General features: G+C 45.7%; 2 protein-coding genes across 3 annotated transcripts in view; one reads left to right on the forward strand and one right to left on the reverse strand.

Annotated features, from left to right (window-relative positions):
- The window catches only part of PTGR1 (prostaglandin reductase 1), a 213,155-nt gene extending 211,076 nt beyond the window's left edge, over positions 1 to 2,079 (forward strand). For both annotated transcript variants that reach the window (XM_081894674.1, XM_081894673.1), the window contains exon 10: positions 1,272 to 2,079. In XM_081894674.1, coding sequence (XP_081750800.1) covers positions 1,272 to 1,382 — 111 coding nt within the window. In that variant the 3' untranslated portion in view covers positions 1,383 to 2,079. The remainder of the gene's footprint in view (positions 1 to 1,271) is intronic.
- A 54-nt stretch (positions 2,080 to 2,133) lies between these two features.
- LOC309360280 (thioredoxin) lies at positions 2,134 to 21,286 on the reverse strand. Its single transcript, XM_081894962.1, has 5 exons — positions 21,128 to 21,286; positions 7,884 to 7,988; positions 5,874 to 5,933; positions 4,098 to 4,163; positions 2,134 to 2,348 (listed from the first exon to the last, which is right to left on the reverse strand). Exons 1-5 carry the CDS (start codon positions 21,230 to 21,232, stop codon positions 2,286 to 2,288), a joined length of 399 nt encoding a protein of 132 aa, XP_081751088.1. The 5' UTR covers positions 21,233 to 21,286; the 3' UTR covers positions 2,134 to 2,285.
- Between the last annotated feature and the right edge of the window lie 5,848 nt (positions 21,287 to 27,134).

Consider the following 27,134-nt stretch of genomic DNA (forward strand, 5'->3'; position numbering starts at 1 on the left):
TGTGAAGCTTGACCCAAGTCTGTATTGTGATACTGGTCTCATAATTTATGACCTGGCAATATATCATGAATCATGATGTGCGTTAGGGCTGGACGACATATCATCCGAAACCGGTTTGAAGTCCATATTGTGATAGCGGTTTCGTAATTTTTGAAACTCTTGGGACAGCGAATCCCCAGAGAAGGCGCCAGCAAAATTCGAGATGCAGGGAAAACCCGAAAAGCCAGCCACCGCCTCTACGTGGCTCCATCCTTATTTCAGACATCATGATCTATCGGTATAGTCATGCCTCTACATACGGGATCTTTGGGTTACGGCCATGGCAAACCTGGAAGTGTATATAGTGGTACCTCAGTTTAAGTACTTAATTTGTTCTGGAGGTCTGTTCTTAACCTGTAGCACCACTTTAGCTAATGTGGCCTCCTGCTGCTGCCGCGCCACCAGAGCACAATTTCTGTTCTTATCCTGAAGCAAAGTTCTTAACCTGAAGCACTATTTCTGGGTTAGCGGAGTCTGTAACCTGAAGCGCATGCAACCCGTGGTACCACTGTACATTCCTGCTGTAAAACAACTTAAAAGTCAAACTGGGAAAACATGGAAGGTCAATCCCAAAGAAGGGCTTCCCTCTGGGCTTCAGCCCAATTCAGGGGTCACCATGACAGCCAAGGTTCCATCTCCTCATACCGGACTGAAACAATTTTTTGATGGGGGAGGGAAGGAAGATTTTTGGCTGCCATGAGGGGTAATAGCCTACAACAGTTGGAGATAAAAGAACCCCCCCCCCCCGGAATGAGAGTGAGGGTTGGGAGTGTCTGTGCTACCCCAGGTGAAAAGTGGGGCACCTGGGCATTTGCATATCTGAAGGAGCGTCTCCACCCCCATTGTTCTGCCCGGACACTGAGGTCCACCTCCGAGGGCTTTCTGGCAGTTCCCTCACTGCGAGAAGTGAGGTTTCAGGGAAGCAGGCAGAGGGCCTTCTTGGTGGTGGCGCCCGCCCTGTGGAACGCTCTCCCATCAGATGACAGGGAAATAAGCAACTATCTGACTTTTAGAAGAAAAACCTTTTTGAAGTTTTATTCTGTTTTTAGTGTTCTTTTGGGAGCCGCTCAGAATGGCTGGGGAAATGCAGCCAGATGGGCGGGGTATAAATATTATTATTATTAACCTGGCTCAGTGCCCCCACCCTGATACAGTAAATTAAAGTGGAAACTTTTTCATGGATTGTTTAGAAACAAACTGAAATCTAAAACCCATTTTTTTGTTTTGTACAGGGGAAAATTAAGTGCCAAGAACACGTCACCCAGGGCTTTGAAAACATGCCGGCAGCATTCATGGGAATGCTCAAAGGAGAAAACACTGGGAAGGCGGTCCTAAAAGTCTGACGGGCACGTAGCTTACTCTGGCAAGAAATTCAGCACAATAAATGACTACTCCCTCTTTTAACTGCCAAAATCTCATTCATAAACATGCCAGTTTGCTCCTGTTGCTTGCGTAACACGAATACAGTATGCTGAAAGCCTGAGTCCGTGTCCTCCAAGGGTTAGGTGTTGGGAAAGATTTGTAGTAAGTAGGATGTCCAATTTTAAGGAGTGGTAGAGGCATGTGTAGAATCCTCTGTCCTCTTTTATTACCTTACAAGCCTGCAACCATTTTTCTTCTGGAAAACATCTGGTATGAGCGGGGGGGGGGGGATTTTATTGCCCCCATAAGGATGCTCAAAAACACCCTCCTTCCAATCCATAGTGGAGGTTACAAAATTAATGCTGGATTTCTACCTTTCACTGCATAAAAATGCTATTCTTTTAATGTGTGGGTATTTTGAAATAAAAATGATTTAGGTAAACCAACATATTGATTACATGTTGTCCATACCCTAAGGAAAGGGGTCTTGGTTGAGGGCAGCTTACAATTGTTTTGAGCCCTTAAAAAATTTGCTACCACCCGTTAAACATACCCATAAATATTTTGGCGCCATGCACTCAGCTCAATGTAAAACTAACCCCCAACAAGGTTGTTTTCCTTAAGTTTTAAACTTTGCTTACTTTCTTACTGACAGCTGTAATAAAGGAATACATAGCTTACGCTTGTTGTATTGTTTTTTAACAGCGAAGCCACAAGATTCATGCAGCGACACCCGTTTTATACATTTTTATTCTTCTCATTTACAGGCCAACGAGTCAAAAGTGTATTTGGATACATGATCTAACTTGATCAGTTCATTATGTAGAAAAGGCTATAATTTAACAGTCAGCACTTTTTTATGATTTAGGAATCTGTGGGTTAGGTTACTTTAGATTCTTGATGGTTTCTTCCAGCTTCTCTTTGTTCGCTCCAGAGAATTCATGCACCTGAAATACAGGAATTCCAAGTTCAGGCCTTTCTTTCAAACCATCACTTTTGAATTAACAAAGCAGACAAATTGAGAGCATTCAAAGTCACACAGAAATGCACACTTGCTAACACTTATAGTTTATGGACGCTCAAAAGATGCGTGCTTTGCGTGTCAAGACGATTCTAATTTTCTCCCGTTCCAGACAGAAGTCACCAGACACAGGTTTCTTAGCAGCATCACTCTCAGTTTCCAGCCTCTCTGTCAGTCATCCTAACCTCAGAATTCCACTTTGGTTATTACTTGGGCGATGCGCAGTGTTAGAAACTCAAACATATAAGCTAATTGTTGGGTGTCATATTGGAGTGGAAGAAGTGAATGTTGTTAACATATAACAGATAGAAGAATCTGAAGTCCCTTCTGAATTTTATTTTCTCCCTCTTAATCTTTTTTTTTTAATTAAATATTTTTCTTTACTCCTTTCTCCTCCTCCTCTTAGTTTTTATTGCATTTAGATAAGTCTCAGTTTGGACAAAAAAAGGAAGTTTTGTACTTTTCTCTATAAACCTAATAACATCCCACACACATATATATGGCACCTTAAACCAAGGTTCCATCACCACAAACAAATATTCCTTTTAATCAGCAAGATTTTATCATTATTCCTCATTTCTACGCTGCTTTATATTTTAAAGGAAAAATCTCTAAAGTGGTTGAGAGCACATCAAAACATCAAATAAAACAATCTGGAATAAAAGAAATTCAAGCTTCAAGGAAAATATTTCAATCGTTCTCTAAGGAACATTTTGCTTCCCCCCTATTTATTTATTTATCTGCTAAATTTATAAAGCTGCCCCAGAGCAGAAGTACTCTAGGGAGGCAGTGTGGTTTAGTGGTTAGAGTGTCAGACCAGGACCTGGGGGATCAGGGTTCAAATCTCCATTCCGTCCTGAAGCTCGTCCTGCGTGCCCTTGGAGCTAGTCGCAGCCTCGTAACCCACCTCACGGGGTCGTTGCAGGGATTAACTGAGGAGGGGGCTATAAATGCAATAAATAAGCTTTTCTACTTACCTGCTCAAGAAAGCTGGAGGGACCAGCCAGGTGGAGTTGTCTGTTGCCAGCCTGGCACCCAGAGATCTCCACGTGGCAGAATGGGACACCGGCTAGTCACAAACGCGCCTGGCTAATTTTGAATCCTGCCAGAGAATTGCAGTATTCCCCCGGCCACAGCCACTGCTACCCATAACCTAACAAGTGATGCACATGAAGCAATCTGGTGCCAGAAGCCTCAGAGGTAGACTCAAAAGGCATCCCTTTGCCACCAGGTGTGTCTCACTGTATACAGTGGGACCTTGTTTCCCGAACGGCTTGGCTCTCGAACAAATCGGCTCCCAAAGGCCGCAAACCCGGAAGTGAGTGTTACAGTTTGCGAGCACTTTTCGGAAGCCAAACGTCCGACACGGCTTCTGCAGCTTCCCAACTGAGTGCAGGGAGCTTCTGTAGCCAATCGGAAGCCGCATCTTGGTTTTCGAAACGTTTCGGATTAAGTTTGAGAAGCAAGGCACCACCGTACATACAACCTTGTACGGAGTGTTGGGTAGGGAGGGCAGAAATCCAGGTAGGTTGAGCCAAGAGGGATGCCTCACAAGACCCCCAACAACTGAATATAGTGCTTCCCTTCCCTACCCAAAAATAATAATTCTGGAGGTGGCGTCCCATGCCCCCCCCCCCCACAAGATGTTTTGCCGGAAATGTGGGACTACACATACCTTTTGATTGTTCTTGTAGAACTGGAATGTTGGCATGCACTTGACGTCACAGTGAGCGGCAACATCCTAGAGATGAAAGAGGTTATCTGAATTAGGTTGAGCACAGGAGTTGGTACCCAAGATCAGGAAAACCTGAAAAGAAGCTGAACCACTTGTAAAGATTCGAGGGGGAGGGGGAGAGGAGAGGGAGAGTAGGAGAAGAATAAGAGGTATGAATGAATTTTATTATTACGGTCACAGACCAGTTCCGGCTCACTTACAATATCAGAAAAATCATAAAACGCAACAGGAATACATTGAATTGCAATGAATTTGGCCACCCTTAGTGTGATCTCTAGATCCTTGTCCTCTACCAGGAGTTTTAGACATTGAAGTTTAAACCCATTTGGAGATTTTTGTATAACAGGAGTGGTAAATACCGAGTGTATATCCCTGTAGAAATGGCAGCGTAACAACTCATGAGAATAAGAATAAGATGCAACAGGGATATTTTCCACAAGGCAAGGAAGAAGGCTGCAGCTCATTTTGCCTGCACCAAAGGGCAAACCAGATTATGCATAAGTCGCCCATTTGCATTTCTCTTACCCATAGGGGAATAAAAACTATGGGACAGAGATGCTCCAATTGCACAATGTCATGCTTGCTTGCCCTTAGGCTAATGGAAGAATAGCCAATATTTATTCCAAAGTTCTATACCATTTTAATATCCACCCCCACACCAAAAAAATAATATATATTTTTGTAAATTGCAGCTGGGTAAATGCCGAGAATTGTAAAATATCACACCCTATCTACCACACCACGTAGTGAAGCCAGTTTAAACAGTAAATTCCCTCTTGCCTGGGAAGTTTAGTTCTGTGAAGCCAAGGCTTGAGAATGGAATGGTCAGCACTGGCCAAGCTACAAGTTCCCAGGGCTCCTTGGCAAGAGAAATGCTGCATTTCGAGCAGTTTTAAAAGCCCAGGCTCACCTTTACATAGTTCCATCCTTATTTCTGGGATTGCGATAGCATGAAGCTGTTTTCAGTTTGTTCTGGTGAAGCCTGGGGTTGTTCGTTAAACATATATGACACCCTTTCTCCCAAAGGAGACCAGGGTGGCAAACAACACGGGACTAAACAATGATATATCCTAAAAGCATTCCCAACACAGGCTGGGAAAGGCGGCAACTTAAACGGCTTGTTGACAGAGGAAGGTCTTCTGCAGACCCCAAGAAGAGGCAGAGCCCATTGAGTGTTCAAGGAGAGGGAATTCTGAAGTTTGGGTGTCAGACCACTAAAGGCTGATCCCTGTGTTGCGCAGAACAGACCTCTTGATAAGATGGGCATCTGCAAGAGGACCCTTCCGCAGATCGCAGTGATCCAGTCGGTCTAAAAGGGGTGAGACCATGCTTCAGGTGGTCCTGGTCCCAAGCTGAATACTTGGCAACGAGGTCTGAGTGCCACCCTGCCCCCTAGGAGGACACTGTCCAGAACCCTCTGCAAAGTGTGAGAGTTTCCCCAAGACACGAGTCCTTAAAATGCATAGCTACAGCTCTTTCTTTCCTTCCTTCCTTCCTTCCTTCCTTCCTTCCTTCCTTCCTTCCTTCCTTCCTTCCTTCCTTCCTTCCTCTCTCTCCCTCTCCCTCCCTCTCCCTCCCTCTCTCTCCCTCTCCCTCCCTCTCCCTCCCTCTCCCTCCCTCTCTCTCCCTCCCTCTCTCTCTCTCTCTCTCTCTCTCTCTCTCTCTCACACACACACACACACACTTCAAGTTTGACAGCCACACTCTAGAATTTACCTGAGCATCATCCACGTCGATTTCAATAAACACTACATCTGGATACTTTTCGAGAAGACTCTGTTGGGTAAAGAAAGGAGAGAGGGTTATACTAGAGATACCATTGCTAAGAAAAAGAAGAAGAAGAAGAAGAAACCTTGCCCAGCTGATTGGGTTTTCCCAACCACTCTGGGCAGCTTCCAGCACATATAAAAACCTAAAATGTCAAACATTCAAAACCTTCCTGAAATAGGGCTGCCTTCAGATGTCTTCTAAAAGTTGTCTTCTTCATCTCCTTGCCATCTGACAGTAGGGCGTTCCACAGGGCGGGCGCCACTAACAAGAAGACCATCTGCCTGGTTCCCTATAGCTTCCCTTCCAGCAGTGAGTTATCTACTCTCTCATACATGGAAGCCCCGTTAGCCACCCCCAAGCAAGTGGCAGAGATGATGGGGTCAATATGAGCATAAAAGGAGTTGACATGTTGGGTAGAGGATCCCTTCAAGAGGCTGGGCAAGGTTCATCTTTGGGAGCCTTCCACTTTGGCCACGGGTCATTCTCGTTCCCTGGCAGCTAGGGCGAGCAGCTGAATCAGTGGGCACAACCTCTATTGCTCTGCTCTCTCCTCCTCAGGGTTCATGGGCTACGGGAAAGCCGAAAGGAAGCTGAGGGGACAATTCAGGAGTCCACCCTCTTGATGTTTGAAGCTGTTGAGCAGGACCAATGTCAATTTGCAAGTACCCCCCATCCACACAAGCCCATGAACAAGGCAACCATGGCTTCTCCCACAAATTCTAGTCCTCAGTCACGTTCCAGCCATCTCTCACGATGAGCAAGATGCCAAGTCTGGTCTGCAGGCAAAAAGGAAGTGATTGGCAACTGCCAAGGGGAAGAAGATGACAAAATGGTCTCATCTCCTGTTGTGCTGGAACGGCAGGGAGGAAATTAAAGTGCCCCATCTTAAAAATGTATAGGAGCACTATTCAGGGTTCAAAATTAGCCAGGCACCGGGGCCAAATGTAAGATAAAACATATGCAAAGGGACTTGACAGGAAGTCAAAGCTGAAGAAAAGATTTTGGAAGATAAAAGGGGAAAAAATATTTACTTTCATTATTATCATTTTCTGTGCAGGTGTGGATGTCTGCACATATGTGTGTTGTTGCATGCAATGTTTGGGAGGAAATAAGACGGTAAATAACAAATAACAAACTAAATATTGATGTATGTAATTTTTATTTCTTAATCATATTTAGTGGTAGTATGGCTGTATTGTTTTTTTGTAACATAAAACCATTCAATAAAAATTATTATTATTTTTTTAAAAAAAGAAGATGCCTGGGCGCCATGGTGGACATCTCTCTATCGGTTATATTTTAACTGCACAACCGGAATGAATTTCTGGAAGAAAAAATCTTTTTCTGTGCAGCCTGAGCAGGAGTAGTGAACGATGTGATAGCTCACTGTTGTCACTTGTCTCCACCTACCCTGTCCACTGCCCTGCTCACAGTTGTGAAGAACATTCCTACATTATGAATGGGTCATGTCACCATTAAGAAAAAGAGGTAAGAACAGGCCAGTAGATATGCGGACGGTCCTTGGAGCAAGGGACTTTTCTCCAGGTTCTCTAAGCTCTTAACCTGCCTCAAGGTTGTCACATCTCAACTAGCCAGATGTTTAACTGATAGTAAGCCCACCATCTGAAAAGTAAAACTTTAGAGCCCTCTTGCCCAAAAATGACAACTAGACATTCAGGATGGATTTGATTTAAATCACTAGTCAGGAAGACTTGATTTAAAGCATTTTATTTTATTTTATTTTTGAGTTTTAGCACACATGAAAAACTTAAAACAAATCCTTATTTCCTGATGAACAGCCTTTGGACTATAAAGGACTATAATGTAACTTAAATAGAAAGCTATCTTTAGAAAGATTTTTGCTCCAAAAGCATTTTATTTTAAAAATCTGATTTTTTTTTAAAAAAAAAGTTCATTGATTTTATCCACCCGGTATACTCAAAGCAGTTTACTTACGTGGAAGAACGGCTTGATCATTTTGCATGGTCCGCACCATGTGGCAGAGAAGTCGACGACTATGAGCTTTCCACCAGCATTTGTCAATTCTGCCTGAAATTCCGTCTGGGCAGGGTGAGAGAAGAGAGAGAAACCAGTTTATAGGGGCAGTTTCAATTAATTCCTACACAAAAAGATGCAACTCTGTTTCTGAAGCCCTTTTTCAAAGGCCGAATCCAAAACTGAAACAGCCTGTCCCAAGGTCCATACCTGTCCCCCCCTCCACGATGCAGGAAGAGATTTGAAAGTGCTGCGAAAAGCAAATAAACAAAGGCACACCGAAGACTTGTTTCTGTTTCGCCTTTTGGAAAATGCCTTCCAGAGGGGTGGTCTGCATTCAGATCCCCCCAGAACCTGATAAAAAGAGCAACAGGATGGAATGCCGGCTAAAAGCTAAGAAAGCAGGAAGCACATCTGTTGAGAGCAGGCAAGCATTGCAAACCCATGTCACCACGCAGTTGCCGCACGAGAACACTTTGTGCCAACCTTTAACCACATCAATTTGTTCCGAGCTTTGCAATCCATGGAAGTTACTAAGCCCACAGGTGCCCTGGGAAGCCGTCCTTACAGGCCATAACCAAGTGGTTGTTTACATCCTTAGGAAACGGCCTTACACCGAGCCAGATCAGGGCTCCATCCAGTATATTTCTCACTGGCTGTTCAGGTTTCCCAGGTTTCAGAATAAATTTCTGGAACCGAAAAGCTGTTTCTGTGCAGGAGAAGTCAACATTATATTTAATGGTTGTTGCTTGGCTTCACTTGCCATTGCCCTCCTCACAGTTGTGAAGAATATTCTCGCATCTTAAAAAGCAGAGACATCACCTTGCCAACAAAGGTCCGTATAGTTAAAGCTATGGTCTTCCCAGTAGTGATGTATGGAAGTGAGAGCTGGTCCATAAAGAAGGCTGATCGCCGAAGAATTGATGCTTTTTAATTATGGTGCTGGAGGAGACTTTTGAAAGTCCCATGGACTGCAAGAAGATCAAGCCTATCCATTCTGAAGGAAATCAGCCCTGAGTGCTCACTGGAAGGACAGATCCTGAAGCTGAGGATCCAAGACTTTGGCCACCTCATGAGAAGAGATGGTTGGATAGTGTTCTCAAAGCTACCAGCATGAGTTTGACCAAACTGTGGGAGGCAGTGGAAGACAGGAGTGCCTGGTGTGCTCTGGTCCATGGGGTCACGAAGAGTTGGACATGACTAAATGACTAAACAACAACAACGTGAATGTGTTACCATTAAAGAAAGAGGTCGGAAGAGGCCAATAGAGGACTGTCTCCAGATCAAGGGACTTTTCTTAAAGTTCTCCAAGTTCTTAACCTAGCTCAAGGTCGTCCTCTGAAGTAGCCAGATGCTTAACTGATAGCCAGTCCACCATTTGAAAAATAAGACTTTAGAGCTGCCTTGCCCCAAAATGGCGACAAGGCATTCAGTTTTGGCGACTGTGACCTTGGTTTAAGAGGCCATTTGGTGCCTAGGTTATATACCTGAGTTTCTAACACTGGGTGTAAAGATCTCTCTGCGGAACAAGCTGTAAGAAAAGATATTGAACGCAGCCTTTGAGTGCAGCATCTCCCCAACCTTTGCCCAGGGAATGCAGCTTTCAAGTTAGATTTTGAGAACTCACTGGAAGGTTTTGGGTTGCATTCCCCAGGGCCTACCTAAGTGCATGCACTTTGAAGTTGGCATGCTTCTTTGAATGTATCTTATGTCAATATCCATTTCCATTACTTTGGTGGACAGCTCCAAAACCATTTCCCCGCAGTCAGCGAGGCTTGAATAATTTCATCTTCCTGGAATCGCTACTAGCCAGAAAGTAGCACAACTAATGGAGGGGAACGTGGCATGTCAACGCAGCCCACGCCTCCAGCCACGAGTCCGGTGAACTCGGCTAGTAGCCAAGATTTAAACATTTAAACAAGGGAGGCTGAGGGGTGAATCCCATGCTCTCTGAAACTCTCCCTTCACCTGGTGCTGGGTTAGTAGCAGGGTTCGAAATTAAAAGGGCGCCAGGTGCATTTTGCTCCTAAAGATTCTCCATTTGCGAGCCCCTCAAAAAGTCTGGGTGCCATTTTTGGAGCCTGGCTGACCCTCCAGGATGACTGAAATGTATGTGCTTTGAAGCTCCCGAGTACCTCAGGTTACATACGCTTCAGGTTACAGACTCCGCTAACCCAAAAATTTTGCTTCAGGTTAAGAACTTTGCTTCAGGATTAGAACAGAAATTGTGCTTCTGCAGTGCAGCAGCAGCAGGAGGAGGCCCCATTAGCTAAAGTGGTGCTTCAGGTTAAGAACAGTTTCAGGTTAAGTACGGACCTCCAGAACGAATTAAGTACTTAACCTGAGGTACCACTGTATATGTTAAGGATAGGCAATACGTTAAGGAGTTTAACAATAAAGAGTAGTGTGTTTTGAAAACTGAAGTATGGTGCCCATATTTTTATTGTCAACACCCAATTAAACAATTTCTCTTAAAAATGTGGTATTAACAATGTATCGCTTTATGTGAACTGTGTATTACTTCATGCTTATCAAGGTAACAAAAAGTGTTGCCGCATGCCCCCCAAAATGGCGACTAGACATTCTGTTTTGGCGCCCACAACCCAGGTCCCAGGAGCCATTGGGCTCCTAGCTTTTCTATCCCAGTTTCTAACACTGGTTAGTACTGCAGCACAACAGGAGGAGGAGGAGTGGGTGAGTGCAAGCCACTGAGTCTTCAGTCAAGACCCACGATGGGGTTGCAACCCAAATCAAGGCAGACTGCAAACAACAACATATAAAGGGGTGGAATTAAGAATGAAGATCTACTGATGAGTTCGAATTGCCCTGATGCACAATGCGGTCCACAAGCCATGCATTGAGAGTTGGAATGTTTTCTCAGCGTTCATCCATGGAAACTTTTCTAAGAAAAGCCTGCACAACCGGTAGCGTGACCAAAAATACAACTATCAAACAGGGCCGTTTCAAAGTTGCAGGTGCACTTTGTACCCTAGATCAGTGTTTCCCAACCTTGGGCCTCCAGCTGTTTTCAGACTACAATTCCCATCATCCCTGACCACTGGTCTTGCTAGCTAGGGATGATGGGAGTTGTAGTCCAAAAACAACTGGAGGCCCAAGGTTGGGAAACACTGCCCTAGATGACTATCCCTTTGGAAGAGTATAAGGAATGCACAGCTCTTTGGATATACAGTGGTACCTCGGGTTACATACGTTTCAGGTTATATATGCTTCAGCTTACAGACTCTGCTAACTCAGAAATAGTGCTTCAGGTTAAGAACTTTGCTTCAGGATGAGAACAGAAATCGTGCTCCGGCGGCGCGGCAGCAGCAGCAGGAGGCCCCATTAGCTAAAGTGGTGCTTCAGGTTAAGAACAGTTTCAGGTTAAGTACGGACCTCCGGAACGAATTAAGTACTTAACCCGAGGTACCACTGTACCAAAATTCAGTACATTTTAAAACTGTTTTCAGTAACGTAAGGCCTTGCCCAACTTTACATCATTTAAAACAGAGAACATGTACACCATTCCTTTTTCATGTCTCTTTATAGCAAGTTTTAAGCAGTGCTCAAAATTCGCCTGGCGTATTTTGCACCCGGTTATCAGCCACTTGGAACCAAGTGAAGAAGTCTGGATGCCCAATTGTTGCACTCAGTGAACTTTTGCAAAATTGTACTGTGTATGAATTTGGACCAAGCTGTCCGGAGAACCACTGTGCTAGAATCAAAGATAGGTTCGTGCCTACGGCGATGGCCTTGACTTGCATTCAAGTCTTAAGAAATTCAGCAACTCCAAATGCAGTCAAGCAAATTGGAAAGAAAATTAGGGGTTGGGGAGGGAAGAGAGAGTCCAAGTCTAAGAAACTGCTGCATTCCCCTTTGGACATTATATTCAGAGTGTATTCAAGACAAAGAAAACAACATTCTTATCCCAGCCAACTTTGCCATTAAAGATTATGAAATCTCAGCTGCAATGCACCCCTGGCATGCACCATTTTGTTGCTGGCTGAACATCGTGTATCCACATTATAAAAAAGAAACACCTTATACTAAGAAGTTTTGAGAACACCCATTTCAAAAAAGGATTTTTTTTGGGAAAATGGCATTCACACAGCTATCTTCGACAAATAAACCCAAGTCCAAGGACAGTTTACAAAGCCAAAAAAAGGGAACCTGCCCAAATATTTTGTAGCCATTTCCGAGATAGAACAATGTAACAAGTGCTAAGAATAAGCAGAGTTCAAAGATTTTGCTCTTTAAGGAGGAGGACACGGGTGGTGCTGTGGGTTAAACCACAGAGCCTTGGATTTGCCGATCAGAAGGTCAGTGGTTCGAATCCCCGCGAGGGGGTGAGCGCCCGTTGCTCGGTCCCTGCTCCTGCCAACCTAGCAGTTCGAAAGCACGTCAGAGTGCAAGTAGATAACTAGGTACCGCTCCAGCGGGAAGGTAAACTGCGTTTCCGTGCGCTGCTCTGGTTCGCCAGAAGCGGCTTAGTCATGCTGGCCACATGACCCGGAAGCTGTACGCCGGCTCCCTCGGCCAATAAAGCAAGACGAGCGCCGCAACCCCAGAGTCGGCCACGACTGGACCTAATGGTCAGGGGTCCCTTTACCCTTTACCTCACAGTGTATTCAATACCCAAAAGGAGCTGGGCAAGGATATAGGATACCGCCATCCAAGATATTGAGACAGAAACGACTTCCGGTGGAGCGCCCCACCCAGTGTTAGAAACTAAGATATACAAGCTGGGCAGCAAATGGCTCCTTCAAGCAGGGTTACAGTCGCCAAAACTTAATGCCTAGTTGCCATTTTTGGGGCAGACGGCTCAAAAGTCATATTTTTTGGTTCCATAAAATCATTCTGATTTTGCAGATAAAATACAACAGACAGAATTCCCCCATCCTGTAGAATTCTTTGTGAAAACAGTCAAGATCCCCCAGGCAGGCACCTCCAGGCAGTGTTCGAAATTAGCCAGGCGCCAGGCACATTTTGCACCTGGCCGTCAGCCATTAGTCACCAAGTGAAGATGCCTGGGCACCAGGATGGCATCTCCACCATCTGGAGGTGCATGCCTGGGAATAATTGGACCCAGACTGTTTTCACACGTCAATACCCCATCCTGTAGAATTCTATCATTTATATTTTAACTGCACAATCGGAATGAATTTCAGGAACCAAAAATGCTTTTTCTGTACAGCCTGAGCAGGAGCAGTGAACGTTATAGCTATTTGTTGTCCCTTATCTTCGCTTACCCCATCCCACTGCCTTGCTCACAATTGTGAAGAACATTCCTACGTTATGAATGGTCCGTGTCACCATTCAGAAAAAGAGATCAGAATAGGCCAATAATGAGGGCTGTCCCTGGATCAAGGGACTGCTCTTTTTGAAGTTCTCAAAGCTCTTACCCTGGCTCAAGATTGTCCTCTGAACCAGCCAGATGTTTAACTGGGAATCAATCCCAGTCAATCCATCCTTTGAAAAATAAGGAGCTGTCTTGCCCCCAAATGGCAACTAGAGATTCCATTTTGGTGACTGTCACCTTGGTTTAAGGAGCTATTTGGCATCTAGTTTATATATCTGAGTTTCCAACACTGCCTTCAGATGGAGGAGACCTCAGGCGCCATATTGGCACCCAGACATCTTTACTCGGTCGCTAGTGGCTGATACCCAGGTGCAAAATGTGTCAAATTTCAAGAACTGGTCCCATCTGACATCCTGGAGGGCTGCTGCTAATTAATGTAGACCAGGGACGTCCAATAGGTCGATCGCGATCTACTGGTAGATCCCCGGGAGGTTTTGGTAGATAGCGGTCGATCGCAGGGTCCCTTTCCTTAGCATTGCTGAAATCATTTTCAGCCGAGCCCCCTTGCCCTGCCCTCCATTGTTTCATGATCTGCAGAACGGAAGATGGAGTTTACTGAGGGAGGCTGTTTCCCCAGCGATTTGTTGGTGAGTGGCTGTTCCTATGTTTTCCCCCAAACCCTTAAAACCAGGGCTTTCCTCTTCCCTAAAAAAAACCTCGAGAACTTTGACCTGAACCCCCCCCCAAAAAATGGGGGTAGATCACTGCCAGTTTTTAATTCAGCAAGTAGATCGCAGTCTCTTGGGAGTTGGCCACCCCTAATGTAGACAATACATTAGAGGGACCAGCAATCGAACTCTATAGCTCCCTAGAGACCTACTGTTCAGCAGAAGCAGGTTCACCAGCCACAATATCTGAATGAGCCTTCAGACAAGTCCATTAAACCACACTGACTTAGGAATTCAAGAAGGCCCTCTCAAGGCGTCACCCAATTGTTAAAGCAAGAGAGCCCTTTCTTCTCACAACCACTGAAGAGATGTTAGTTGGAAACTTAAAAGATGCCCATCTATGACTCAACCCTTATTACAGTTCACATCATTTGTTTTAGCATTTGAAATTGTAAGCTGCTTTGGCAGAAAATTCAACCTGTGAAGGTCACCAATGAATGGCCAAGAAGTCCCAACAGTATCTCTCAAATTTCCTTTGTGCCATACAAGGCAGCAAGCAGTCTGTTCCTAATGACAAGGTGACAGTCTACTCCTAATAAGCTTATTCCTCATTTCCATGTTAAGTTGCTGTTCAGAGATAGCTTCTTCTGAAGTCTAAACTAATAGATGCTTGCCCACAAATTACAGGCCAGTTTAATCAAGAGGCAGTCGGGTTGCAGCATTAATAACATGGTACTTGCTCAGCAGATCTTCCTATTAGCCAAGGTATAAATATATATCTACAAAGCTCACAATGATAATCATATAGGACATTGTGGCATTGTGGAATAACCCAGGTTTTACCTTAAGTGATGCTTAACCTAAGTGGCATTTAAAGAGGATGGTGTTCATTAAATGTTTACTATTTATTATTGTTTACTATTTATTAAATAAACAGCATTCCCCCCCAATACAGTGGTACCTCAGGTTACATACGCTTCAGGTTACAGACTCCGCTAACCCAGAAATAGTACCTCGGGTTAAGAACTTTGCTTCAGGATGAGAACAGAAATTGTGCTCCGGTGGCGTGGCAGCAGCAGGAGGCCCCATTAGCTAAAGTGGTGCTTCAGGTTAAGAACAGTTTCAGGTTAAGTATGGACCTCTGGAACGAATTAAGTACCGTACTTAACCTGAGGTACCACTGTATAAACGAAGACACTACAAGTCCACAGGTGTTATAAGTGGAGAGGAGATGAAAGAGACAAGCTAAAGATTCAAATCACTCTTAAACAGATGGCAGAAAGTGAGGCACATAGGGATTGCTGCCATTTCGGGTAACCAGTGTTCAAAATTAGCCAGGCGCATTTTGGAGCTGGCCATAAGCCACTTGTGACCAAGATGCCTGGGCACCAGGATGGCATCTCCACCATCTGGAAGTGCATGCCTGGGAATAATTGGACCCAAACTGTTTTCACACATCAATGCCCCATCCTGTAGAATTCTATCAGTTACATTTTATCTTCACAATCGGAATGAATTTCAGGAACCAAAATGCTGTTTTCTGTGCAGCCTGAGCAGGAGCAGTGAACGACGTTACAGTGAATGGTTGCAGCGTGTCTTCGCTTGTCCCGTCCCACTGCTCTGCTCACCGTTGTGAATAATATTCCTACATTATGAATGATACCTGTCACCATTAAGAAACAGAGGTCGGAATAGGCTAATTTATATGTGACCTGTCTCTGGATCAAGGGACTTTCCTTCTTACAGTCTCCAAGCTCAATGTTGTCATCTGAACTAGACAGATGCTTAACTGAGAATCAACCCGTCAGTCCATCATTTGGAAAATAAAACTTTAGAACCGTCTTGCCCCAAAATGGCGACTGCAACCTTGGTTTAAGGAGCCATTTGGTCCCTAGCTTACATATCTGAGTTTCTAGCACTGCTCTCGTGGGATCTCAACATCCAAGGTGTTATTCTCATGGTGAAACTGGATGGCACCACAGCGATTATTTTTAGAACACTTGTGGCTTTTGCTGCACACTGTGAAACTGGGACCGATTTGCCCGATTTCAGTTTACCACACGGCGTTTCATTCAAAACTGGCATTCTGGACTTCCCAGAGTTGCAATATTTTGTGTTACAGCTTGCAAAACAGAAACCATTCTGTTTTTACAAAGCACAAGTTTAGCTGAGGAAGCTAAAGTCTTTTCACACATCACACCGACGAGACCTCGGGGCCTCTTCACACAGGTGTGAATGCGGTCCAATGTGGTCTGGTGACATGTACCTTTTTTGGATTCCTGCAAACTTTTTGTTTTAATGGGGATGGGGTTTCAACTTGAATGGGTGCTGTTTATTCCTACGTTATGAATGGTCTGTGTCACCATTAAGAAAGAGGTCGGAACAGGCCAATAGATTTGCAGACTCTTCCTGGATCAAGTGACTTAAGGAAAGGAAGTTCTCAAAGTTCCTAACCTAGCTCAAGGTTGTCATCTGAACTAGGTAGAAATCTAACTGAGAATCAATCCCGATCAGTCCATCATTTGGAAAATAAAACTTTTAGAGTTGTCTTGCCCCCAAACGGCAACTAGACAATCTGTTTTGGCAACTGCAACCTTGGTTTAAGGAGCCATTGGCGCCTAGCTTGTACAGTATATCTGAGTTTCTCGCACTGCAGGTCACATAAAGGAATAAAGTAGCAGCAATGCCTCACTGGATAGCAAGAAGGCTAGATTCAAGCACGGCACCAAATTTAAGGGATACTGAAAAAGCAATCCAGTGGAGAGTTAGAAGAGCATTTCCAGCAGGGAAACAGAATGAGAAAGGATAGTCTGTATGCCGTATGGCAACACAAGCTGGACATGTTTTCTCAGAAGCGAGTCCCACTGTGATCGGTCGTGATAACTTCCTAGTAAGTGCTTACGATTACAGTCTCCCTGTACAGTCTAACCGTGGTCATCTAACGTAATCCGTTCTGGAAGCCCATTTGGCTTCCGAAATGTTTGACAACCAAGGCACAGCTTCTGATTGGTTGCAAGAGCTTCCTGCACTCAAGCGTAAGCCGCGTCGGACGTTCGACTTCCAAAAACATTCGAAAACCGGAGCATTTACTTCTGGGTTTTCGGCGTTTGGGAGCCGAAACGTTCCAATGTTCAGGGACCGAGGTTTGACTGTATTTACATAAAGGGGATGAGGGCAGAGAAGGAATACCCTTATGTTTCAACTATATTAAGAGGCCAGCAAAAACAATTCAACATGACTGAGAAGAGCTCAAGCGGCAATAACCTAAAGATCACAGTAGAGAGAAAGAGTCAAGCTAAAGGTTAGGAGATAACAGCTCAGCAATGGACTAGAGCTTAGTAAGTTACAGAGCTTCCTTCTTTGAAGCTGTCATGGAAAGTGCTGGGGCAAACATCTTCCAGGAACGCTCTATGAAGAGGCAGAAAATCCAGATCTGGGGCTGGATTCTTGCTAAATTCCAATGAACGCACCCACAGACACTGGGGGACTTCCATAACTTTAGCCTGTAACAGGTCAATGTCTTGTTAAAGGGGAAGCCAGGAAGTTCACCTGTCATCTGACAGCAATAAGCTCACTGGCTGCATCTTTTGTAATCGATCCCACCCTGAAAGGACTGGCCTACCTTACCAGGTCACAATAGGCTTAAAACTGGAAGGAGGGAGGGAGGGAGGGAAAGATCTCTACAAAATGCAAGTTTTGCTGTTGTTGTTGTTTTAAGATGCAGATGTTTTTCGTTTCATTGCCTTCTGGCATTTCCCTTTAACACTCCAGCCCTCCTCTCCCAAAGCAGTGTTTAAGAGCTGCTAACCCAAGACAACTCTTTATGTCTCAATGATAGCAGATGAAACCAGCCCGAGAAAAACTTCCCTGTGCCACTGTGAGTCATTTCTCAGACATTGGGGTGGCTACCGGAAATCTCTGCTGAGGGTGGAAGAAGAAAAAGCAGGTCAACCTTTCAGTTTCATGCCTAGGGCATGTCAGGATTAGAAAGCTAGCCACATTTCAACTTTTCCGCTTAGGCCAGGGAAGGGATGCTAGAAAGAGGAATCCAAGAGAAAGTAGAGCATGAATTGTGGGGATGGAGAAGGAGAAGCCGTAAGGGCTTAAAAAACCAAAAGCAAAAAAACACGGGTCAGGCTCACACCAACTAATTTTTTCCAAGCAGTAGTTTTCCTTCCCAAATGAGCAAAGCCACACAACCACATTCAGCAAACATCAATAATAATAGTAATAATAATAATAATAATAATAATAATAATAATAATAATAAATTTTATTTATATCCTGCCCTCCCCAGCCGAAGCCGGGCTCAGGGCGGCTAACAACACTAAAACAAAATTGATGGCAACCATAAACTAAAGTTTTGTAAAGATTGCCAAAAGAGGGAGTCAGGCTGCGCCCTGACCAAAGGCCAGGTGGAACAGCTCTGTCTTGCAGGCCCTGCGGAAAGATGTCAAGTCCTGGAGGGCCCTTGTCTCTTGTGACAGAGCGTTCCACCAGGTTGGAGCCGCAGCCGAAAAAGCCCTGGCTCTAGTTGAGGCCAGCCTAACCTCTCTGTGGCTTGGGACCTTCAAGGTGTTTTTATTTGAAGACCGTAAGTTCATCAAGAAGCAAACAGCTGGTCACCGATATGATTGAGGAATAAATCAAGGATGTTTTGTCCCCTCCCAAATCACAGGAAACAATGCATTTGAATAGTTGTTTATAACTATGTTCCAGTACACCTCTAACACACACCCTCTAAATCGGAAGAAACTTGTATCCTAACGGCAACTCACCAACTTGCTAACATTAAAGGTAAAGGGATCCCTGACCATTAAGTCCAGTTGCGGACAAGTCTGGGGTTGCGGCGCTCATCTTGCTTTACTGGCCGATGGAGCCGGAGCCGGAGTTTGTCCGCAGACAGTTTTTCCGGGTCATGTGGTCAGCATGACTAAGCCGCTTCTGGCAAACCAGAGCAGTGCATGGAAACGCCGTTTACCTTCCCACCGGAGCAGAACATTATGTTGTCATTACAGAGAAAACTTATTTCCTAGTTCTCAGTACAGACATCTTTGAGTGTGCAGCAGTGCCCTGCTTGACAACGGAGTTGGATGCTTCTGCTCTGCAATCCCTATGCTGCTTCTGTAGTCCAGGAAAATTTAAGCCTTCCTAGGGCTGAGCACAGCTGGTCACAGGGAAAGGGGTGGGGGTGGGGTTTGAAAGCAGCCACTTCCCCCAGGGCATAGGGCACTAGCGCATGAGCAGTTTATGTAAACAACAGAGGAAAATACTATGCTACAGGAATCATAGAATTATAGAGTTGTAAGGTAGCAAGCTGGAGAAGGAACTGGCAACCCACTCCAGTATTTTGCCATGGACACTCCATGGACAAAAGGAGAAGCTTTGAGGAGAAATTCCAACACATGGTCTGGTTCATGGGGTCACAGAGGGCCGAGCACGACTAAGAGGACTGAACAACGATGAAGGTAGCAAGCATCTCTCCCTCTGCAATTAACACAAGCTTCCCTTCAGGTCAAGGAAATGAGGGATGGAATCCTTTTTTTTTTAAAAAAGGGACAGCCAGGAATCTCTTAAAACGCAGGAGCTTGTCAGAGAGAGTGTGTCTCTGCAGCGGCTTATTACAGCAATTGTCGGTTTTTTGGCTGCAACCGCCGTCTCTCCTCCTGCCATTTGCCTCCTCCCTCTATGCCCACGCTGCTGCTGCTGCTGCAACCGTTCGCAGCAGCCATTAAAGTCTGCCGCAGGAAAATCCAGAACAGCAAGAACACAAGAGGCCCTTCGCCAGGGCAGTGGGGCACAACTCTCCAAACAACAAGGCCTGGGCTAGGCAAAGAGGCGGCCGCAGCTCAGATAAGAGCTTGGCAAAAACTCTTGATGTTCAAAGCGGGAGTCGGAAACGGGGAGTTGCCAGAAAAGCTGCCGACTCAAGAGGACCACACTTTGGTCGGCGGCGGACTTTACACACGGGCAGAGTTGTGCCGCAAGATTCTTAACTCTCCACGGCAAGGAGGCGACTGTACCTGCCGCCACTCCTTCCACTGGGGGGCAAAGTGTCCTTTCTAGGTAGCCAGCCCTGCGGAAGAGTTTAATCAGGCGGATCCAGGCAGAAGTCGGAGGAGGAAAAGTGCTGGGGGCCCGCCATGGTTGTTTTCTCAGCAAGCAGAGAAGGAGGAGCCCCTGTACACAGAGCTAGGAAGGGGCTCTGAGATGATACAGGCAAGGAGAAGGGGGAATGGAAGCAGACAAAAGCCCTCGCTCCCATGACCCAATGCTCCTCTTAACTGGCACATGAGGAAGCAGATGCTGATGCAACCCCGATGAGCCTCTGGGGCAGGTTTTCCTGGTGGCAGAGGCAGCCGCAATGCCAGGCTGGGAGAGGAGGCGGCCGGTGGAAGAAGAAAAAGAAGAAGAAGGGACACTTCAGGAAGTTAGAAGCGCCTCTTCCTGACCCCTGCAAAGCCACCATCAGCGTAAATGCCCTGCATGCATTTATTTATTTTTAAGCGCAAGGAACTAAGAATGCAACAGGCACCCAAAGGATCTTTTCCACACTAGATAAGAGGCAAGGAGCCAACTCCTAGGGGGCCAAGGTCCCTCCAGCCCCGCCCCAATAAAATATCGTAGAGGACTGGAGCCCCTCTCTCCCAAAGGAAATGGGCATTGCCATTCAAACTGGTGTGCGCCTTGCGATCCGGTTATGCTTACCTGGGCCCATGGGCGTTGCCGGGTTGGGGGGGCAGCTGCTCCCCCCCTAAATAAAAATACTTAACTCACTGCCCAGTGGCACCTTGGATAGCTCGGCCCCCAATATAAATCCTAGCTACTCCATACTTGGGGGGGGGTCCCATGGGCGTAGCCAGGATTCTTGGGGGGGTGTTGAGCAGACTGTGTAGCAGGACCACAGTTAGTTAAGTATTTTTAATTGGATTGTGTGTGTGTGGGGGGGGGTCAGCTGTCCCCTGCCCCCCTCCCCTAGGCTACGCCCGTGGGTAAGGTCCCCCCCCCAAATATTTCATTCAAGTTGGTACCTCTGCAGCCACCACCCCCGGGGTTTGGGGGGGGGGGGTCAGATCAGGTCCCTTAAAAGGAGAGGGCGGAGGAGTTAGGGGTCGGTAGCTGCTAATGTTGCAACCCCGGGATTTTGCACGCGCGCTTCTCCCTCGGCGGTGGTCCTCCCTCCCTCCCGGGCCTTGGCGTGGGAAAGCCGCCCCCCCTAATGCAAGGGGGAAGACCCTTACCAGGCTGCCCACGGTCTTCACCATCTTTGCGCGTCCTTCCGGCGGTTCCTGCGACTTCTCGGCGGCGGCTGCAGCGGCTCTTTCCGTAGCGCCGCCTCCCTGCATCGCCTTATGTATCGCAGGGCGGACAGCCCAGTCCGGGGGGAGGAGGGGGAGGACGAGGAGGCGGCTGCGCAGGCGCGCGGGGCTCCGTGGGAGGAGGAGGGGGACACGAGGGGGGAGGGTTGGCTGGCTCGCTCGGGCGCAGGCGCGGAGTTTCCTGCCTTTCCCTATCTCCTCCTCCTTCTCTGCCCCGCCCTCCAGGGAAGTCCCTGGGCTTCTGATGCGGGGGAGAGGGGGGGATTCCCTCTCTTTCCCCTCCCCCGCTCTCCTTTTCCCAAAGGCGTGTTGGGGTTGGGGAAAACAGGGAGAATAAATAAAAGGGACACGCCTTATTTATTTAAAGATTTTTGCAGCCCGTACATACTATATGCAAAAAAACCCAAAAGGTTAAAAAAAATAAAAATCTGAAGCCAGCCCTGTTTAGTGAAACTTTTAATATTCGATGAATTTTTGTATTTTAATATTTTGCTGGAAGCCGCCCAGAGTGGCTGGGGAAAACCTGCCGGATGGGCGGGGATTTATTTATTTATTTATATTATTTGAGCACCCACAAAATTCCCAAGGAAGGGGGTCGGGCACCCACAAATTTTGGTGCCAGGGCTATGGCACCCCCAGGTCCAAGCCGACAGTCCTATGTTGCTTAGAAGTGAGCCTCCACCGAGATCATAGAATGGTAGAGTTGGAAGGGGGGGGGGGACATCTAGTTTAACCCCCCAAGGGGAAGGGACGGGATGGAGGCAACTGCCCCCCCCCAATCAAAGTAAATCAATAAAAAATACTTAACTAGCTGAGGTTCTGCCCGCCGCTAAGTCCTAGCTTTATGTCCAAGGAGCAAATGTGGAACGAGATGTTGCTCTCGAGGTGGGCGCACACGATCCTGCATGCGCGTTTGCACAGCATTGCTCAGTGTAAAACAACAACAAAGAGAGTCCTGTGGCATCTTTAAAGACGTGCGGATATATTGCAGCAACAAGCTTCAGTGGTAAAAAAAATATATAAAAATGCTTCACTAAAATTAGAAAGATTTTGACCTATTTTTCTGAGCGCTTGGAGTCAAAAGAAAGTACAACTGCGGTTGAGATGTTTTCTTCCAAATCTGCTAGGCAGAACCTGACAGAGGATGATGACAGGTGGGTGTCTTGCCACCCCCCAATAAATCCTGGCTATGCCCAGGGCTGTTGCAGACCACTTCATCTAATGCACCTTGTAGGAGCAGGGACACGGGTGGCGTTGTGAGTTAAACCACTGCCGATCAGAAGGTCGGCGGTTCAAATCCCCGCAACGGGGTGAGCTCCCGTTGCTCGGTCCCTGCTCCTGCCAACCTAGCCGTTCGAAAGCACTTCAAAGTGCAAGTAGATAAATAGGTACCGCTCCGGCGGGAAGGTAAACGGTGTTTCCATGCACTGCTCTGGTTCGCCAGAAGCGGCTTAGTCATGCTGGCCACATGACCCGGAAGCTGTACGCTAGCTCCCTCAGCCAGTAAAGCATGATGAGTGCCGCAACCCCAGAGTCGGTCACGACTGGACCTAATGGTCAGGGGCCCCTTTACCTTTACGCCCAGGGCTGCTGCAGACCACTTCATCTAACGCTCATTGCAGGAGCAGGTATACAAAGTTGGGGAGCACCTGTAAACTGAGATCTTGATGGAATTAAATGCGGAAAAGTACAGACAGGGATAATTACACAGGCCCACATGCGAGGTGATTGAGAGCACAGAGTTCTTGGCATGTGAACAGTTAATTCATATTTTTTTGTAGTTTTGTTAGAGGTGGGGTGTGAGCAGGTGTAGCTTGTGAGGCCAAGCCTACCTGCTGAAATCCCTTCTCCTGTTAAAGGTGCAGGATCTGCCCTGCATCTGACCCTCCCCCCATACCACGGTGTGCTTTTGCTTGTTAATTAAAATGAAGCGGAGGCTGTGGAGCTGCAAATATACATGTATATTGTATACAGTTTCCCCCATACAATTATTTTCATTGTGAAAAGGAAAGCAGCCTCGGGCAAGGTTGGCCTCGCTGCCAAACACCTGAAGCCTACATTTGCAGTCCTAAGAACATGCGCTAAGCGATAAGTTCAATTGAACTCAGATGAATTCTGAGTAGACATGCATGGGAATGTATGATCTAAGGATGTTGTTTGGTTTTTTTCCCAGAGGGTTGGGTGAGATTGCATTTCATGCATCCATAATATAAAGGTAAAAGCTTCGATGTCTGCAATGAATACTCATTTTTTTAAAAGGGTTGCTGAGTTTCCTGCATTGCAGATGACACTTGGCTAGGGTTACTAGACATCCCCGTTTCCCTGGGACAGTTCCCAGATTTGTGATTAAGTCCCCAAATTCCATCCCCGGAAAGTCCCCGGATTTCATCTAATGTCCCCGGGAAACACAGAAGCGTCAGTCTCAGCAGCCCGGAGCAGTTGGCTCTGGCTGGCTTCAGGAGCTGCTCGGAAGTCCCCATATGCTGGTGGTGCAGGGGCTCAAAGATGCAGATTCCAGGCTGCCTCCACCTTCCCTGACCCCAGCAACTAAGCTGTGAAGGGAGGCTTCAGGCTGATAGGAGACAGAAGCCTCCGAGGAAGGGGAAACGTGGTGGTTGAGGTCAAGACGGCGGCTGCCCCTCTGCTATCGCTGCAGCATCAATGTCTGAATGTGTAATATTTATTTACTTATTTAAAGTGCCCCCAGATTCATTCTGGTAACCTGACCCTTGGGTCCCATCTCACTCTTAAGATTCTATAGCTTTGGCGTCTTGGCCAGAAAATCCAATCCAAACCACTCGTGGCAGTAAAAAGAGAATGAAGTAAACAAATGACATTGTTCTGCCAACTTGTTGTGGTCCCAAAACTGGTGCACGAAGCAGCTTGCCTGCCATTTCCTAATAGCAAGGCTGCACTACAAAGGCAGTTTCCATAGGCCTGCAGAGACAGATTTATTCAGAAGTTCAGGAAAAAACCACAAATGCACACACACCACACACACAAACGAAAAACCCTGCTTTTTAAATTTATCAGTTTATTTAAATTATTTGCAGATGTATTTATCTTTATTGTTGGCACAAACCCAGAACGCAGAGCATTACAAACAGCAGAAGCAATATTCCAGTTCAATGCAACTTGTTAGAAAATCAAACAATATGCTAACAACTACTTCAGCCAAGACCCACTTAAGCTGAATGCTTGAGGGAAAAGCGACATTCTTATCTGGCATCAAAACTCCATTCCTGTTGGTTCAGATCACACCTGAAGTGAGAGCATTCCAGAGTTGGGGAGCTGCTATCGAGAACTTGATGGATATTATTATTATCATTATTATTTACATTTATATACCACCCTATACCAGTAAGTCTCAGAGCAGTTCACACAATACAAAGTTACAATATACAAAGCACAAAATACATAATAAAAATAAATGTAATAAAAATAATCAAAACAATCAACATTACTAATACATACACACTACTAAACAATACACACCCCAACAAAAGCTCGTCCTAAACAATAGTCCAGCCCTCAAATACAAATACGACAATAAAAATTAACATGTAACATTTAACAACAATTATTTTAAAACAACCCCACACTCCAAATAAACAGCCCCCACCCAAGTTGAAAGCCCATCCCCATTAAAACAAAAAGTTTGCAAGAGTGCCAAAAAGGTACATGTCATCTGATCACATTGGACCGCATTCACACCTGTGCGGCGAGGCCCTGAGGTGTGAAAAGACTTTAGCTTCCTCAGGTGAACTTGTGCTTTGTAAAAACAGAAGTCACACAGTTTCTGTTTCACAAGCTGTAACACAAAACAGCGTAACTCTGAGAAGTCCAGAATGCCAGTTTTGAATGAAACACCGTGTGGCAAATTGAGATGAGGCAAATCGGTCCCAGTTTCACAGTGTGCAGCAAAAGCCACAAGTGTTCTAAAAATAATCTCCAAGGTACCATCCAGTTTCACCATGAGAATAATACCTTGGATACTGAGATCCCACGAGAGCAGTGCTAGAAACTCAGATATATAAGTTAGGTACCAAATGGCTCCTTAAACCAAGGTTGCAATTGCTAAAACAGAATCTCTAATTGCCATTTTTGGGCAAGACGGTTCTGAAGTTTTATTTTCCAAATGATGGACTGACTGGGGTTGATTCTCAGTTAAGCATCTGTCTAGTTCAGATGAAAACATTGAGCTTCGAGACTACAAGAAGGAAAGTCCCCTGATCCAGAGACAGGCCACATATATTGGCCTATTCTGAGCTCTTTTTCTTAATGGTGACAGGTATCATTCATAACGTAGGAATATTCTTCACAACGGTGAGCAGGGCAGTGGGACGGGGCAAGCGAAGACAAGCTGCAACCATTCACTGCAACATGGTTCACTGCTCTTGCTCAGGCTGCACAGAAAAAGCATTTTGGTTCCTGAAATTCATTCTGATTCTGTAGATAAAATATAACTAATAGAATTCTATGGGATGGGGTGATAGTGTGTGAAAACAGTCCAGATTCATTGATCCTCAGGCATGCACTTCCAGATGGCGGAGATGATAGTTTTGAACACTGCTTGAGTGCCAACAGAAGGCTGCTTCTGAAAGGTGATTTTCAACTATTCTCCTTTCTCGCTACAGCCCCTTTTGTCCATTGGAAACTGCTCTGGAAGGCTGGGGCATAGGGGCTCTTTGAAAAAGGCATGGAAGGAAAAAAACCTGAGACAGTGACAACTGCCTCTCCATCCCTTTCGCCCAACTGGAGAGATTGCTGGATGAAAGACTCCTCCACAAATGGGAGGTGCAAAACCTATGCTTGTTTTCTCAGTACAGTGGTACCTCTGGTTGTGAACGGGATCTGTTCCGGAGCCCCATTCGCAACCTGAAAGGAACGCAACCCATGCGCGTGCAGGTCGTGATTCGCCGCTTCTGCGAATGCGCGTGACGTCATTTTGTGCGTCTGCGCATGCGCAAGTGGCAAAACCTGGAAGTAACCCTTTCCGGCACTTCCGGGTTGCTGTGGCGTGTAACCTGAACCGAATATATGACTGTAGTATGTCGCTCCATGATTGATGGGGCTTATTCCCAGACAAGGTGCATAGACATCCTAACATGAAGCAAACCAGACTCACATCTGAATAAGTATTTCAGTAATAATCATAATAATGTTGTTGTTTAGTCGTTTAGTTGTGTCCGAATCTTTGTGACCCCATGGACCAGAGCATGCCAGGCACTCCTGTCTTCAAGCATAATAATAATATTTATTACATTTGTATACTGGCCCTTCATCTGTAGATCTCAGGAGAGATTCACAACATAAAATTGCAATATAGAATCCACAAAATGCCTAGCGAAAATAGGAACAACAACCAACCAATAAGGATTGGTCTTCTGGAAAAGCTCAGGCTATTCCAGGAGTGAATCATTGCAGAATGGTTTCAGTTTCTATTTTAGTTACATTATTTACATGCAACCAAAGTCCATTGTAAAATAATATCCGTGTACAGTACAGTGCTTTTTTCGGGGGGGGGGGGCGCAGGGGTACGCATACCCCTAAACTTTTTGTGAATCTAACTTTGGCCTCACTGAGGGGCAGTATTTCAATTTGAGTAGGAAAATGAGAGTACCCCTAAACATATAAAAAAGCACTGTCCGTGTATATATGTATCAGGGTGTTTTAATTTTAAAAAATCTGTATAACTACATTTCTTTTACAACATAGTGTACAATCCCAGCAAGATTGCATAAAGATATGTCAGCTCATAGGTCAGAGTCACCATGACAAAAGATTTCAGCAGATCAGTTCCTACTTCCTTTTCGTTCCCCCTCCAAACTGCATTAGCAAACAACTCTGTCTTATCAGTTCCTTATTTATCTAACCCAATCATCAAGTATCATGCATGACGGAGGCCTATAAAGCCTATGAAATAACT

Source organism: Podarcis melisellensis (assembly GCF_964234715.1).
Source record: "Podarcis melisellensis genome assembly, chromosome: 17".
NCBI lineage: Eukaryota > Metazoa > Chordata > Lepidosauria > Squamata > Lacertidae > Podarcis > Podarcis melisellensis.